This window comes from Mastigoproctus giganteus, chromosome 5 (assembly GCF_048544385.1).
Source record: "Mastigoproctus giganteus isolate SK-2022 chromosome 5, ASM4854438v1, whole genome shotgun sequence".
In the NCBI taxonomy this organism is placed as follows: Eukaryota; Metazoa; Arthropoda; class Arachnida; order Uropygi; family Thelyphonidae; genus Mastigoproctus; species Mastigoproctus giganteus.
In genome coordinates, this window is record NC_143579.1 from 188,046,923 (window position 1) to 188,065,316 (window position 18,394).

General features: G+C 35.8%; 1 protein-coding gene across 3 annotated transcripts in view; it reads left to right on the top strand.

The window, feature by feature from the left end:
- PhKgamma (phosphorylase kinase gamma) overlaps positions 1-18,394 on the top strand; it is a 318,732-nt gene that overhangs the window by 174,261 nt on the left and 126,077 nt on the right. For all 3 annotated transcript variants that reach the window (XM_090374302.1, XM_090374304.1, XM_090374303.1), the window contains exon 5: positions 3,585-3,650. In XM_090374302.1, the coding sequence (XP_090230428.1) occupies positions 3,585-3,650 (66 nt within the window). The remainder of the gene's footprint in view (positions 1-3,584; positions 3,651-18,394) is intronic.

Genomic DNA, 18,394 nt, shown 5'->3' on the forward strand with positions numbered 1-18,394 from the left:
ATATATGAGATTAAATGCTTGGAGTGTGGAGAGTGCTATGTTGGTGAGACAAAACGCCATTTCAAAGATCGTATGGGGGAGCATATTAACTCAAAAAAGGCTGCAGATTATGGGAAATCTGCTGTGGCCAAACATTTTTGTGAGGAGAACCACCAAATTTGTTAGACACACAGCGTGTCTGACAAGCATAAAGTATTACATGCTTGTCATATACACTGTGTGCAACTACCAGGGCAAAGATTGCACACAGTCATGTCAAAGGTTAAAGATCCCATACCAATGGAAGGTAGAAGTAGGGTCATATATGAGATTAAATGCCCAGATTGTGAGGAGTGCTATGTTTGAAACAAATCTTTGAAACAAAATGCTGTTTCAAAGATTGTATGGGGGGGCATATTAACACAATAAAGGCATTAATATGGGAAATCTGCTGTGGCCAAACATTTTTGGGAGGAGAACCACCACATTTCACCTGGCGATGCCATTATAGTCAACCATTTGCACAGATTTTGGAACCACGAATGGCTCAGAGTTTGTGGATTTGCTCTTCTGAGCATAATACTGTTAATAGAGATGGGAATCCATATTCATCCCCTTTGAAGCTGTAATTCTGGGACGGGATGAACCTGACATGCTTCTGAGCCATTTCCGGTTTCGGTGCACGTGTTACTGTAGAGCATGCATCCATGCTCCTACAGTAACACGTGCTGCGAGCTGTGGTCCTGTAGTTATTTAAGGATGTACCATGACAAGGTGAATTTTACTGTTGATAAAGGAGGCAGTTGCCTCTGAAAGCTATGGTTGTTTTATCACTTTTATTCCGTATAGTGTAATTGCTATTCTTTATATTTTATTTTTATTTTTTCTTATTGCTTATATTATACAATCATTATATTTTATTTTATTTTATTATTTTAATTTGATCCAATCTCATACTATATTATTCTCATATTAATAAAGTTTCAGTTATACGGTTGGTGTATTACTGCACCAACCGTATAACTGAAACTTAATATAACATGTTCCCAATCCCAGAGGCACTATTTGAAGCATAAAGTGCTTAAATAGTGAAAAAGGGAAACAATTTATATTATACTTATTGTTGTTCTGTTCATACATATTCTGAATATATTAATATTTTATTTCAAAATCATTACTTTACAGAATATATAAGTAACCTCTTATTTATTTTAAAATTCTTGTGAAGTATTTTACAGTTTGATTTAAAAAATGATGTGTAAAATGTTCTAATTAATTGAAAATATTACACAGACATGTTTTGCGGTTCCACATTATCTCTTCCATTTTCTACGTATTTTCTTTGATGAGCAGGTATATTTACCACTACTAATTGCAATGTACAGGCAACCCACGTATAACACAGTACTTCTACAACGTGGTTTAGGAATTGCTGGAAATCTCGCATAACACAGTATTTTTTAGCTTTTGTGCTGGGAAAACCCTGCTATTATGTTAGATGTAATTTTCAACGTTTCCATTCCCTTTTGAGAATCCCTGCTGTTGACTTGCTAGTCGCTATTACCTTCACGGTATTTTTCTAAAGCACATTTCTGGAGGTCACTGCCATAAAACAATAAAAACAATTTGCAGTTTCCAGTTTATTGGGCTTCTCAGTTAGTTTAATCAAATTATAAATGGATTGTAACCTCTGTCTTCTTGCATGTGCTATAGTACTGATAGCTGGAATTTTGTGGGTTTTCACATTATGGTGAAATGTGTTTCCCCTTCCATGAAATATTCAATCATAATAAACATAAATAAAATTTCAGAAACTCATTACGCCGTATCTCACTTGTGCGTATCATGTTTGTTGCAACTTGTACATGCTCTGTTCTTTGTTATTAATTTCTTATTTTTACTGTTTTAAATTTTACAACAAAAAAAAAAAAAAAAAAAAATCAGTGAACAGAAATATCAATTAGTTAGTGTACGTAAGCGTAAATTTATTTTTATTTTGCTAACTGGAAAATATTTTTCTGATTTTCACCCATCATTTAACTTTGTTAATTGTTAAGGTAATAAAGTTAAATTTGTGCTTTACATCTTTAAAGCGATGGTCCACTGTATTTTGTTGGGAGATCCCTGGGTTAGGGTCTGTGCTATTTGAACTTGTGCTTTTTTTTGAGACCATAAAAAATTGACTTCAAAGCGTGCAGATTGTGACTTTGATTGTGACAGAGAGCAGAAGGTACATGAAATCTAGATGCTGCAGAAGAGATTGTGCTTAGCAGCGATGAAGAGGAAGAAAATTAAATGAATGTACATTATCTCACATATAAGTTGCTGTTGTTATTATTTAGGAGCATTAGCAACTAAGGCCATATTGCTCTGGGGATATGCGGTGGTCATTCCCTGACCTTTCTGCATCCTCCATATTTGGTGGCTCATGGGCTCGAACCCCGGTCTAATCAAGAAGCATGTGCTACGCGCTGCTGCTCCTGCCCACCTGGCTATAGAGGCACCTCACATATAAGTATCGCAGTTTGTAAGGTAAGACGTTTGTTCAGTTATTACTATTTAAGTTACTACTATTATAAAATAAAGTTAAAATATTAAGTTATTGCTACTATAAAAATTAAGTTTCCGATAGTTATAAAAAAAATGGTGTATTTTTGTTAGCTTTTGGAACATAACCTCCTTTTTGTACTGGTTCTTAGTCCAGTATAACACAGTTTCTAATTGCACAAGATTTTGTAGGAACCAAACTACTGTGTTATATGAGGGTTACCTGTATATTCACAGGGGTGTTCTTAAAACAGTTTACTTACTGTTCCAGTTCATCCAGGGACCTTAGTTTTATTGTGATAGATATCTTCCTTAGTCCAGCATAAAAAAAAAAAAAAAAAAGAGCATTAAGTATCAACTGTAAGTTGGCCATTTGTTGAATGTCATACCTTCCAGTTAAACTTCTTTGGTGGATGTCATGCAGTTGTACCTGTACATCATTACCAAAATTAGAAGATACTCTGTCACTCACTACCGAACTTGCATAAAATACAATGTTATTTTATTGAGAAATTAATGACCAATTTCTCTGGTGCTTCTCGTAACTGTTGTGTTCACTGCTTAAAATGTTAGCTAGTGTTTGTCAGGTTTAATGGTCACTGTGACCCCTATTTAGAATCAGTTGTCAACTTCTGATGACAGTTCTTTATTGCCTTACGTTTTAGTATTCAATCAACAAGTTCAGCAGTGGTGGGTAAATGAGAAGCATGCTCTACTCACTTCTCCGCCATTGCTGAACTTTGCTGATTGAACACCAAACCTTGTACCATGCAGTGAGTTTCAGTTTAACCTTCTATTGAATTGTTAGCCTTGTAATGTTAAAATGAAAATAAAAAATGCTAAAATTATAGAAACCTAAAACTTTTAAATATTTTAAAGTTATATTTTAACTGGCTAAGCTGTAAAAATAGTTGTAAGAATTTTAAAAAAGGAAGTTTATTATCATGCAATGTATTCTTGCTTGATATTATCATACCATGCAAGAATTTTTATAGGAAGTTACTTATCATACATCTTATAGATGGAAAGGACTCTGATGACCTTAATATTTATTTTAGATGCAAGAATGGAGAACTCTTTGATTATCTTACTAATGTTGTGGCTCTTTCGGAGAAAAAAACAAAGTAAGTCAAGGGTTTTTCTTTGTAGTAGTGGCATGTGATGCAAGAAAGCAAGTGTATGAGCTTATGCAGCATCAGCCAAAAAAAAAATCACACCATTCCCTCCAAATGCCTGTCCAGTTCCTCCTTAAATTTATTTAACCTATCAACTTCCACGACGACAGATGGAAGTTTGTTCCAGCAATTAAACACCCGCTGGCTAAAGGCAAATTTCCGCACATCTATTCTACACCTGTCTTTTCTTAATTTGAATTTATGCCCCCTTAATTCGTAATCTGAACAAGTGGAAGGATCCCATCAGAATTCAGCGTGCTCAACCCATTCAAGGCCTTATACACGTCAATCAGATCACCACGCAGGTGCCTAGTCTCCAGCCACTGCAATTTGCAGAACTTTAGCCTCTCTTGGTAAGAGGATCCCTTCATTCCCCTCACCAATCTTGTTTACCTTCTCTGTACACGTTCAAGCAAATCTATATCCTTCCTAAAATGAGGCCTCCAGACCTGTATGCAGTACTCAAGTCATGGCCTGACCATTGCCTTATACAGAGGGACAATCACCTCCTTTTCCCTGCTAGCAAAATTCCTATATATCATTGACAAAACCCGATGAACTGCCCTGGCAGCCTGTCTGCATTGCTCAGAAAACTTCATATCTGACTGCACAATTACTCCCAGGTCTTTTTCATTTTCTACCACCTTAAGTGTAGTACCACACAGTTGGTACGTTTCTCTGGGGTTACTTCTACCCATATGCAGTACTTTGCATTTGTCAAGGTTAAACTTCAGTTGCCACTTCTTAGCCCACCTGCCCAAATTATCTAGATCCTGTTGCAGTAGCACACTGCCATTACTGTCATTAACAACCCTGCCAACCTTTGTATCATCTGCAAACTTCGACACTAAGCCTCATATACCTTCATCAATATCATTGATAAATATACAAAACAACAGCGGACCCTGTGGGACTCCACTAATAACCATTAGTCCACAAAGAGCAGCACCCATTAATTACCGCCCTCTGTCTTCTCGCGCTTAACCATCCTTTTATCCATTGTAGCAACTTACCCTTAATACCATTCTGCTCCAATTTGTACAATAGTCTTCCATGCGCAACAGTGTCAAAAGCTTTCCTGAAATCCAAATATATGATATCAAAATTATTTTTTGCATCCAGTTCCTTTGTAACCACATCATAATATCCTATCAAATTTGTCAGACAAGACTTTCCCTTAACAAACCCATGCTGTGTCTGAATTATTGCTGCAGTCTTGTCTAGATGATCTTGCAATGCATCTTTAACCAGTGACTCCATTATTTTAGCGTGAACAGAAGTTAAACTAACTGGTCTGTAATTACTTGTGTCACCCTTCGATCCCCCTTTGTGAATTGGGGATACATTTGCACATCTCCAGTGTCCGTGGGGACCTCCCCTGAGTCCAAGGATGCTCTCATAATTATGGCTAAGGGTTTGCTTAGTTTCTTTGCCGCCTCCTTTAATATAACTGGATAGATCCCATCTACCCCAGGTGCCTTTCTTATGTTTAACTTCAACAATTTCTCCTCCACTTTGCTCTCAGTTATTACAAAATCATTAAGCACCCTGCTACAATTTGATAACCTTCTGCCATTTTCAAACCTTAATAACTCCTCATGTGTACTTCAGGCTGTTTAAATTAATAAATTTACTTTTAGCAGGTCTACATCAGTTTGTTGTAAGACAGTTCATTTTATGAAAGTTTGGTGCATGACGGTCCACTGTGTGGGACAATTCTGTGTGTGACAGTTTGGTGTACAAGAAAATTTGGTGAATGACATTTTGTTGTATGTGACAATTTGGTGAAAGACAATTGGTGGCTATGACAATTTAGTGAGTACAACAGTTTGGTATGCATGACAATTCAGTGAGTACAACAGTTTGGTGTGTGCATGACAATTCAGTGAGTACAATGGTTTGGTGTGTGCACAACAATTCGGTGTATGAGAATTCAGTGTATCACACAGAGATCAGAAATGAACAAAATCATTTTAGGAAACAAGAGAAGTGTTGGCAATTTAGAAGGGAGAAATGCAGAAATTTAGAAAAAAGAAAATATATTTTTTATCCATTTATTTTGTGTAAAGGGATTCATGCCAATCCTTCTCATAGGCAGTTTGGAATGTACGTGCCTATTTCAGCATGACTCTGTCCATATTGTACCACCTTAAATCCAAATAAAATGATTTATTAATTTTTTTAACATACCAGCTCACTGAAATCCTAGACTTTTCCAGTAGCATGAATTAGTTGAGGTTAGAAGAAAGTTATGGCTTTCTTCTAACCTCAACCAATTCATAAATAAATTTTCTGTTTATACTCCGGCACGACAACCAAGTCAGTAGAGTTTACAATAAATCGTCAATACAAATATTTATCGTATTTAGTAGTCACGGGCTTGAACCCCGGTCCACTCAAGGAACGCGTGCTATGCACTCTCGCTCCTGACCACTGGGCTATGCTTTCTATAAGAAAGTTATGGTGGAGAAGTTAGAAGAAAATTATAGCTACAGAAACCAGGTGAAAGAAATGAAGATTATCTCTGTGCAAGTTGTTAAAGCAAAGTTATTGAAGTTCATTTTGCTTTTTGGAGGGGGTGGGGCTTGCAGCCTTACGTTATTCAAGCAGTGTGATTTGGTCAACAGATTTGGGAAAAGGAAAGAAATTTGTTAACTGGCACAGAAAAAGAAGAGAGAATAAAAAGAAAGTTATACAATTTGTTTCTTTTTCATTTCTTTTTTTTCTTTTTTTTTTTAAGGCTGTCAAAGCCAATGTTCATCAATAGCTTGGACTGATTTGATGGTTGTGAACCACAAAAAAGTTATGAGTAAAGAAAAGAAAACAAATGAAGATGACCATTATGAAAGTTGTCAAAGACATATGCTAGTTTAGTAGCATGGATTGGTTGAGGGTTGGGAAGAAACATATTAACTTATAAACCAGAAGAAAAGAAAATATATGAAATGAACATGATCTGTTCTTTTTTTTTTTTTTTGGAAGGCTCTGCAAGTCTGTGCTGCTTATCAGAAGAAAGAAAAGCTAGCAATGACAAAAATTTCTGGAAAGGAATATGGAACATGGTGCTCCTGAATAATAGAAATAGATAAGTAATAAAACAATAAATGGACACTGGTTGGTTGTCATATGTGTTTGGATGCCATATCAGAACAACAATAGTACAGCTATAAATAACCGTAGCAGATAGCAGAGACATATTAAAATGGACCAATCATTGAACAAACTGTATAAATGACATCCAAAATATGTAGGCTGCAAAATTTAAGTAGCTAGGTTGTAAATGATTCCTCACAAATACTGCGACCCACATATATTTTTCATCATTGATACTGTCCTACTAATTGTTGTTCCACTCTTTTTATAAAAACACTGTTTGTCTTTTAATTTTTTGATCAAGTGCCAAAGAAAAGGATGGCTGCATGCCAGAGCAGAATGAAAAAAGCTAGAATAGGTAACATACACATTTGGACAATGAATTCTGTGTCATTTGCATATCTGCCTTGAAGGCCTGCTTGTTCAATATGGCGGAATGCTTTTTAGCAGAGGTGAAAGAGATAACCACAAATTTAAGAGTTTGAATATATTGCATGAAATGCATTCATTGCAGCATGTTAGAAATCACACAACACAGATCAGACCAGCAAAATCATGAAGTGTGGACAGTGCATTCAAAAAATTTCTGTATGAACAGCATAAAAAAATTAAAAGAACAGTGTTTCCATAAAATAAGAGTGAAACAACTGTTAGCAGAATAGGACTAACAGCAGCACAAAATATATGTGGATCTAGGCAAGCGAATTAAAAACCATTGTGAGTAGGTCATGAAACCGACCAATTGCAGTATTTACAAGAAATTTAAATAATTATTTAAATTTTACAGCTTGCATAGTTTGGACATCATTTATAAGGCTTGCTCAATGATTGGTCTATTTTAACACATTTCTGCTATATGCTACAGTTATTTTCAGCTGCACTGTTCCTCTGATATGGCATCCAAACACCTAAGACAACCAACAAGCTTATATTTGTTATTTTATTGTTTGTTTATTTCTATTATATGGAAGCACCACGTTCGTATTCCTTTCCAGAAATTTTTGGCATTGATAGCTTTTCTTTCTTCTGATATCCATATCAGTGAGTTTCTTCTGACTTCTGACCCTTCAACCAATTTGTGCTACTAGAACAGCATACTTGCATGGCCTTCCAAGGAAGGGGGTAGAAACACCAACCATTTTCACTTTATTTATTTTAAGTTTCTTCTGCGTTCCCAACTCTGAACCAATCCATGTTACCAGTTCTATTTTTTGTAAAAAAAAATAGGTGCTGGTACTCATTCTTTGCTATCAGAAAAAATTGAAAATTAAAAACATATGGAAAAAAAAACATTTTTTTTTTCCAGATATTGTTACTTCAGTAGTAATGTTTTTAGAATAAGAACAACAAATTAAGTGTATTAACACAGTTTATTAAGCATAAATTTATTATTCAAGTATATATGCCAAGGGTTGGCAACCTTTTTTTTTTTTTTTTTTTTTGAGTGAAGAGCCATTTTTGATCTAATTAAGAGAGAGAATCCGAAGAGCTGCACCTCAACTTAAGCTGGGAGGGGAGTGATGGAATAGAGTGGGAAGATGTTTATTAAAATTATATTTTGAAATATTATTTATTAATACTGAAAAAACATAACAAACATCCAATTAGATACAAATTAATGTGACTTTTTCTGATGAACTTCTTGAGCGAGTCTCTCAACATCATGCGAGTATGTCGTAATTAAACATGATGAGCTTTAAACATGCTGGCATTATTCAGACAGTTTCTTGATTTATTTTAAATATAGTTCATGTTTAAAAATATTTGCTCGCAGAAATAAGTCGAACCAAAAACTGAGAGAAGTTCAAACGCAAATATTTCAAATGTGTGTGTGTCCGGTAAGTTACTCCATGTATCCAACCCAAGTTGGTCTTGCATTTTCAACTCATCTATCGCCGTCCATTTGTGTAGAATTGCAAGGGCAGCCTTTTGCCTCTCCAAATCCTCAATTTCAGTTTTACGGCATTTTAGTCTTACCTCCGCATGTCCTTGATATTTAAGTCCTCTAACTCCATTTCAAACTATGCTTCACGTGAGCTGTAAAGTTAAAGAACCTCAGTTACGTGTTAAAAAAGCTGCATGCGGCTCGTGAGCCGCAGATTGCCAATTTCTTTTCTTCCTCTTTGTGTGTTGATTGCTGAATGACATTTCCGAAGCAGCCACGAATCGGCATATTTTGCTGGATCGAAGGGGTCAGCGGTGGTCATACAATTTTAAGAAACAGTAGTGAAGAAACTGTTTTTGTCATCAACAAAGCTGGTTGGGCTGACGATCAGATTCATTTGTGAAAATCCTTGTTCACATTTACTCAACGAAATTGGTATCGTACTCAGAGCATCCATCAAATTCTTCAGTTCTTCTGAAACCATCTTTTCAATTAGGTATCCCCGAAATCCACGAATTGCATCTCTTTCATTTAACTGTAACCTAATTGACAATTTTCTAACTTCACTTTCGCCAAATGCCAAGGGGTAAAAGAAAATCACATTTCTAATTCTCGAACAGGGGTGCTTACAGTTGATTCACAGCGGTGTCCAACTTACGACTCTCGAGGAAAGTGAACGAAAACAGCATTTTAAATTTTGTTAATTATCAAAAAAATTTTCATTAAATGTGTTTTGTTCAGTAAATGTAATTGTGTATTGTACTTAATAAAATTTTCAAATATTTTCAATTTTACTTTTACATGCAACAAGATATGGAAAATGTAACGCACTAAAAAACTTTGAATTTTTTTGAATATGGCCAATGTACGGGAAAAGGTTGGACACTACTGCAGTAGAATGTGGGTCAGAGCCCAATGGAAATACACCTTGATCTGCTCACTCTTGACTATCGCAACTCCTCCGTATGTGGGACAGGTGGTTGGATAGGTTTCAGCAGGTACCACTAACTTGTAGAATGCTTTAGCTCTCTTAATTCGTGCAGAAGCACAAATTGCCTGAAGGCCAGAAATGCAAACAGTGTGTACTGAGTTAATTCTCTCCTAATCCGTTCTTTATATGAAAATTTTCTTCACTCAACAGAAACTATTTTAAATGTAACTTCCAAGGGGAATTCAAAATAATTCGCTATTAAAGGACTTCGTTAAAAAGAGGCCTGACTGAGTAATTTAGAATTATAAAAATGGCTTATAGTTTTATATAGAAAATATATTAAAAATAGACAGTAAAAAGTGCAAATTTAGTTAAATAATTTTAAGCTTATTTGAATAGTAGGTAAACATGTGAAAAAAATTTATGGAATATAACAAATTTCGAAGTGCATTGCATCCAAATATCACACATCACTGTTAATAAAAGTGCCGGTACACCGTACCATTGCATACCATCCCAAAAAAAAGCACTGCATGTTACTAAACTAGCATATGACTTCAGCAGATTTCACAGTGGCAATCTTTTCTCTTGCTCGTAATTTTTCAGTTTTTTCTCTTGCTCTTTATTTTGTCTGATTTCCATTTCTTCTGAATTCTGTATCAGTAAGTTTATTCTAGCTTCTCAAACCGAGCCAATGAATATTACTAAAACTGCATATGGTTTCAACAACTTTTACAGGAATCATCTTTATTTCTCTTTCTTTCATCCGGTTTCTGTGCATATAAGTTACATCTGGTTTCCCAAGCTCACAATCCTGCTAAAACAGCATGGGCTTTGATAGCCTAAAAAAAAAAGAAGACTTAATCTTAATTTTTTTTCCCTTTATTCTAGTTTGTGTTAATAAATTTCTTCTGCCTTCTCAACCTGCAAAATGGTTAAATTAAATTTTATTGTAAATAAAATGGTATACATAGATAAAACTAGATAAAATATACATAAATAAAATAGTAGCTTTTGGGGCAAGGTGTCCATTCATCAGCTTGTTAGTGCAAGGTATACTGAATATATATATACATTAAGTGATATGACAGAAGATGATTGGGCATGATTGTGAGATCACAACTCGAGTGTTGGTAATATGGTATCACTCGTGTGTAATGAGTGCCAGCGCTCATCGCATTGAAGAATGACAGATTCCATAATGGGGTGTGTATGAACTCCTCTATTGTGACTCATAGTATGGTTAAAACTAACTATATATAGTGCCTCAAGCCGCGAGTGTTGGTGGTAATCACGTGAGTAGTTGATGATTTCAATGTCATGACGAGGAAAGATTATGTTGTTTGATCCAATAATGTTCAGAAATAATGGAGACCGCTCTACTGTTGCTGAACACTGTTGGCAGCATAGTGAGCCCAAATCATGTTTTGAGACAGTCTTCTAACCTCCTGCAGTCTTGCCTGTGTAACACATCCCACAATCCAGACAGGTAGTATAAGAAATTGAACCACCCTGCAGAAAAGGAGAAATAGATGTTTTTTTTCCTGGAAATAATGGAATGCAATTTCCTTCCAGGGAGTTGCACACACCATATATGGTAGGAGTGCAAAATTCTGGCAAGACGTTCAGACGTGCCCAGATAGTAGGGGATGTAGGCAATGGAGACAAACTCATCATCACCGGGAGGATATGATCTAGTGATGAAGTCATGAGCTTGTAATTCACATCTATCTAGAACACCAGAGGAATAGCTGCAATTGGAAAGCTTTGCTCTTGTCTTGGACATCTATAATTGTCTATCACTGATGAAACTGGAATGTGTGCATGTTCGTGCATGGGTAAACAAAGTACAAGCAGTGCTGTGCAGGTGTCCAGGGGTATGTGCAGACCCATAATTAGTAAATTGACCTGTGCACATAGGTTTCCTGAAAACAGAGATTTTAAAATGCATACCAACACTTTGCACTAAAACATCTAAGAAAGGAAGTGTATTCTGTTTCCAGTTCTATGGTAAATTGAATAAAGGGTAAAAGAGAATTGAGATATTGTAAGAGTCAAGTTTCTGATCTCCGAGGAACAACAGCAAAAACATCATAAACATATTGACACCAGGGGGTGATGGGGACAGGTAAATTTAAAAATATATGATCTTCCAGTTCCTCCATAGTAATATCAGCTATGACAGAACTGCAATTCCTATCGAAGAAAGTCTCATTGCCCAACAGCAAATGTTGTGGATGAAGATAAATATATTAGAATTGCCCCAGGATAAATTGCAGAGCTTACTGTTTGACAAGCATGCAAAGGAACAGGAACTGTCATTTTTCAGCATTTATCTTTGACAATTCAAAACATTCAGAGAGAATTTACGTGTGACTCTGTTCAGGATGGCAATGAGCAAGCTTAGATGATCTGACCGACTCAGTGTTACTCCATATCATCTCCTTTGCATACTAATGAGATTGAGAACAAGAGATTCTTTGATGGTGGCTTTCAAATACATAGGTAAAGATAAAAACTGACCCGTGAGCAAGTTCAATCCAAAGAATACATTAACAGCTGTATAGAAAACAATTTAGCCTTCCTAAGGACAATTCCAAACTTGATCCACTACCGGGCTCAATGTAGGCACAATCTATTTGTTATGATTAGACAGCTTGGTAAACCTACAATGTTCTTGACTCTGAGTGCCAGTGAAATCAGTTGGTCGCACTTGCTTCAGAAGGAGGGGCATTGATTATTTGAGCAACGTGGATTATTTGAGCAACGTGGACTTCATGCAGAAGGTGATGCTAGTGAATGAAGACACTATAATTTGTGCGATATACTTCATGAAGATTGTGGATGTAATTATGAACATATTGCAGTCGAAATATTATAGCCTATTTGGTCAATTTTACGTGGTCAACTTTTTCAAGCACATAGAATTTCAACATCATGGTAGTGCTGAATTTTCTGTGGCCGAATAACACTCTCAAAGATCCTTTGGGCGAGAACAAAGAAGACAGCATCACAGTTATTGACAAGTTAGTGTCTGTCTCCGCTAGAGAGGTTTTGGTGCACATGTGAAGCTTCAAACTCACAAATTCACATACTTCAAACTCATACATTCACGTGTTACAAGAAAATAACACTGGATAAGCAAGAGATGTATCGATTTGAAGCACCATTCATGCCTTGTCGCATGAATGGTGCTTCAAATCGACAAAATCGTGTCATCACGGATCTTGCGACACTGAAATGACTTGTCACAAAATCGTCACTTCCATGCAAAATCTTGATTTCCGATTTGTCGATTTGATCGATAAACAGGAAATGATGTCATTTCTATCATTGACACCTCTTTCATCCCTTTGGAATTCACTATTCTGTGACAATTTTGAGACATCATTTTCCTGTTCCAAAATCATAATTTCCGGTTTACCAATAAAATCAGCAAACCAGAAATGACTTTAAATTATGTCATTTCTGTGTCGCAGAATCATGGCAAATTGACTTCACTTCCGTCTGAAATTTAGTAGGTGCTGCCAAAGATGTTTTCACATCAAAAATGTTCTTTAATGGTGACCTTGCTTGCTTGTCTCTCCTTTTGTTCAGTGATGGGCCTCCTGTTGTGACTTGGCAGACCCATTCAATTGAAGGTTTTCATTAATGGTGCATACAATCCTTTTGCAGCTGGTATTTTTATTCTTGCACAGTAAAGATTCTTTCCTTTCCCTTCGTAATGAATGTGGATAATGAAAATGGGAATAGTGCCTGCCAATTTGAGTTTAAGGTTACTTCCTTCAGTCTTTTGTTTTCATAACACTATCATGTTGTCCCACTCTTTCTTTCAAAGGAAGGATGGGGAAAATTTTATGATATTATTGCTAAGTACTGTATGATTATTGAAAATTAGACAGAAGTTGTGCAATAGAAGATTTGTAAATGAGAATGCTTATTACTGATATTAAAATTGGTACTGTGTAAGTTTTGGTCAAACATCCGTTATTCAGATGAGTAAATTATCCACATAATCCATGAGTGCCAACCTTTTTTCAGCTAGGGTCAAAAAAAAGACAAAATGCTGAAGGTTACAGACTGCAAAAACAGTTTACCACTAATTACAATATTTTTGAAATAGAATGTAATTTTTATCAGAGTTTACAGTGTATTACAAAAAAATGAAACTATATTTAGTTTCATTTTTTTTGTTAAATGATTGAATACAAAAATCCAACATTTAGTATGTAACATAATTGCATATTTACAGTTTTATTATAAGAATGTTATTTTAACATTCTTATAAATAATGACTCATACTAACTGCAGTTATGCAAAGCCATTAGAAAGAGACTCAGAGAGGACATAAGAAGATTTAACACAAGAAAAGTAGAACAAGCATTAAGGGAAAACAAAGGATTTAAATCAGCAGCCATGAGCAGTAATACAGAAAGACAAATGATACTGAAACTGAAGAATAGCGATGGTGTACTTATAAACAGCAGAGAAGGCATAATTCAAATAGCAGAAGACTACTATAGAGAATTATACAAGGAGCAGGGGAATGATGCCAGCAGTGGGGAAGATGGATTGCAAAGTAGCAACACGTACGACATACCCAATATTCTTCCTGATGAGGTAGAACATGCATTGAAGAAAATGAAGAATCAGAAAGCCCTGGGGGAAGATGAAGTTACTGTAGAGTTGTTAAAATTGGGAGGAAGAGACATAACACAAAAACTGGCAAGGCTCTTCACAAAGTGCATTAGAAAAGGTGTGACGCCTAAGCAGTGGAATAATGCAATCATAGTGTTGCTGCATAAGAAAGGAGATAAATCAGAAATTGGAAATTATAGACCAATTAGCTTGTTATCCCACATCTACAAGTTGTTCACAAGGGTCATTACTAACAGATTAGAAAGAATACTTGATGAGAATCAACCGAAAGAGCAAGCTGGCTTTAGGACAGGATTCTCAACTATGGATCACCTTCACGTAATATCACAGCTAATGGAGAAAGCAAATGAATATAAAACACCATTATGCCTGGCATTTGTGGATTATGAAAAGGCATTTGACTCCATACAGCATAAGGCAATGTTTCGGGAACTGGAAAGACAAGGCATTGATACCCCATATATTATGATTTTGAAGAAAATATACGAGAGTGCTACCTCCTTTATTAGACTAGACAAAGATAGTAGGAAATTTAAAATTGAGAAAGGAGTTCGACAAGGAGACACAATATCTCCGAAGCTGTTTACTGCTGCCCTTGAGGAAGCTTTCAGAAGATTAGACTGGTCGCAGAAAGGAGTCAATGTGAACGGAGAGTACCTAAACCATTTACGATTTGCAGATGACATTGTGGTCATAAGCCATGATCCCAAACAATTAGAGGAAAATCTTAATCAGTTATGCACAGCTAGTAAGGATTTTGAACTAAAGATGAATATGGCTAAAACAAAAGTAATGATGAACAAGTATGCCACAGAAAGGGAAATAATGATTGAAGGAGCAGTAATTGAAAAGGTGGAGTCATATACTTATCTGGGAAAAGTTATTAGCTGTAATAATGATAAATGGCTGGAAGTCAAGAGAAGAATAAATTTTGGCTGGATAGCATTCAGGAAATATAGTCACATACTGAAGAGCAATATCCCAGTTTGTCTGAAACGTAAAATAATGAACCAATGTATACTCCCCACCATGACTTATGGAAGTGAAACTTGGGCACTCATCAAAAGAATGGAAGAGAAGCTGAGAACTACACAGCAAAGAATGGAACAAATCATATTGGGAATCAGACTGTTAGATAAGAAGAGAAACACATGGATTAGGCAACAAACTCAAGTAAAGGACATTCTTATCAAAACTAAAGAACTAAAATGGTCTTGGGCAGGACACATAGCTCGAAGACATGATGCAAGATGGACTAAGAAAATAACAGAATGGTATCCAAGAGGAGCTAGAAGAAAACCTGGAAGACAAAGGCGGAGATGGATAGATGAAATTCATGAGTTTGTGGGTAGTAAATGGATGTCCAGTGCTCAAAACAGAAGGAACTGGAAAGTTGCTGGAGAGGCCTTCATCCTGCAGTGGATTGAAAATGGCTGATGATGATGATGACTAACTGCAGTTGAATACACCAACTGTATATGACTTCATTAAAAAAATTAAAATAAAATAACAATAAAACGAGGTAAAATTTGATGTAAAAGTAAAATACGCAAACTGTAGAGTTAAAAGCAATGAATATATAGATAAAATTAAAATATACACAAAATATAACAAATTAAAAGCAATAAAACAACACCTACCTTGCAAAGACAACTGCCTCATTTATCAACGGTGAAACTTTACTGTCACAGCACCCTTAAATAACCAGTGGGATCACTGCTCGTGGCACGTGTTAATGTAGGTGCATGAAAATTATCCCCCACACATGCCCTCGATTTTACCTTTGACCCAACTATACCTATCGAGTGCAAGTGAAATTATATGAGATCAAATGTCAGGATTGTGGGAGTGTTACATTGGGGAGACAGAACATAGGTTTAAAGCACGTATGGGGGAACATACTAGAACAGTAGAGACTGCAGAATATGAGCAATCTGCTGTCACTGACCACTTCTGGGAGGATAACCATTAAATTTCTCAGGCAATGCTGTCACTGTTGAATCATTCACATAGGCATTGGCACCAGAAATGGCTTAAGAGCTGAGCTTGCAGATTTGTTCTTCAGAACATATCATCAATAGAGTTAGGGGAGTCCATATTCAACCCCCCCTCTTTGAAACCGCAATTCTTGGGATGAACAATACTGCCTGGCACACTCCAAGCAGTATTGTTCATCCCAATTCCATGTTAGTCTCCATGCATATGTGGAGAATAATTCACATGCTCCTACAGTAACACATGCTGTGATCTGCTGTTATTTAAGGATGTGCCATAACAGTAAAGTTCCACCTCCTTTATAAAGAAGGTTACTTGTTGTTTATAAAGGAGGCAGTTGCCTTTGAAAACTACAGTGTTATTTTATCATTTTTAATATTTTACAGTAAACCCCGCTAATCTGGAGTAATTGGGAGAGAAGTTCATCCGGATTAAGCAATAATCTGGATTAATGAAGCAAAAGATAGCCCTAAAAGACAAAAAAAAACTTAAAACACAAATAAATGGAAAATTTAATGATATAGTTAGTGCTGATAATAATAAATTTTAAAAAATCACTGTAGAGCCTTTATTTAAAAACTATAAAAAGACAATACATTTATCCATCAATATATGGATAAATGTATTGTGTTTTTATACATTTATCAGGTGACGCTGATGGCGCACACGCCACTTGATCGTTCTGTGAACAGGAATACTACTTAAATAAAGTTTTTTCCAGCAACACTTCTTTTGCCTTTTTTAATGTCTGTCTATTTGATAGACTCCTTTTATCATTCCCTACATCGAATTTTAAAGTAAATGTCTTTGTAGATTCTTTTTCTTTATTAATATCTGACACAGCCTGTTGGCCAATACCAAATTCTGCAGCAATTTTTTTCCCCAGGAACACCATTTTCAAGTTGTTCTATCACTTTCAGCTTCTAAATGATAGTTAAAGTAAAATGTTTTCTTTTTATTTCACTTTTTTTTTTTTTTAATTCTTTAGAACTCATAATTATATAAAATATGTTAATTTATATACATATGTATATATACGTGTAAAGAAGTATGCAAATGAAGCGATATAAGTAATAACATCTGTTATTGCTTATAACATCTTTCAACAACGATACTGAACAACACACAAGACAATGTAATATATGTTCTGTCTCTCTCTCTCTTTCTCTCTCTGAAGTCAATCAGCGCACGGTGAGAGTTATTCATCTGCCTTCCTAAATCCCGTGTATTTCAAAGTATTCAACTGTGAACAGAATTTTTCATATTTCAATCTGAATTGTCCGACATCCAGATTAACTGTAACTGGATTAGCGAGGGTTTACTGTATTTTGATTTTATCTATAGTTTTATCGCTTTTAACTCTACAGTTGTCAGTATATTTTATTTTTACATTCAAATTTTATCCCGTTTTATTTTAATAGAGTTTTCATCATATACGATTGGTGTATTCAATTGCAGTTAGTATGAATCATAACTTTCCCAACCCCCCGAGGCCTTTTGTAGAATTCTTATAATAATAGGGGCTTAGAGGGGGAACAGGCATTCTGTGTATTATCAGACACTCAGTCTTAAACACTGATGGATACAATATCTGTCTCTATTTTAGAAGATTTAGGAGAAGTCTGGTTGACCTGTCTATCTAAAATCCACTGATGCACATCTTCTCATTGGTAAGCCCTGTTACGTAACTCTGGTGGCAACGAACGTGTAGAGTGGTTCTCTTCAAGACGCCTGGTCAGTGTTAAGAGGAAAAGACCAAATCCGCCAACAATTTATTAAATATGACAACACTACGAAACAAATGGCCCTCAGTCCTCAGCACCTTTCACTGTCAATCTTACAGCAGCAAGAGGATCAGAGTGAAAGCATAGGGTGCAAAGAATCTCTGGGTACGACCAGGCTGCATGGAAACTGAACTTGGCCTGTTACAACGTAAGATCATTCATCGGTGAAAATAGGACACTAGAGCCGGAAAAGGAATTAGAAAATGTGAATTGGCATATCATGCTTGGCTGAAACAACAAGAAGAAATTAATCACTTAGAAGTCTATCAAGTGGAAATCTGTACACCAGTGGAAACAGTGAAAAGAGTGAAGGCGGAGTTGGCTCTCTGGTCCATAAAGATAATAA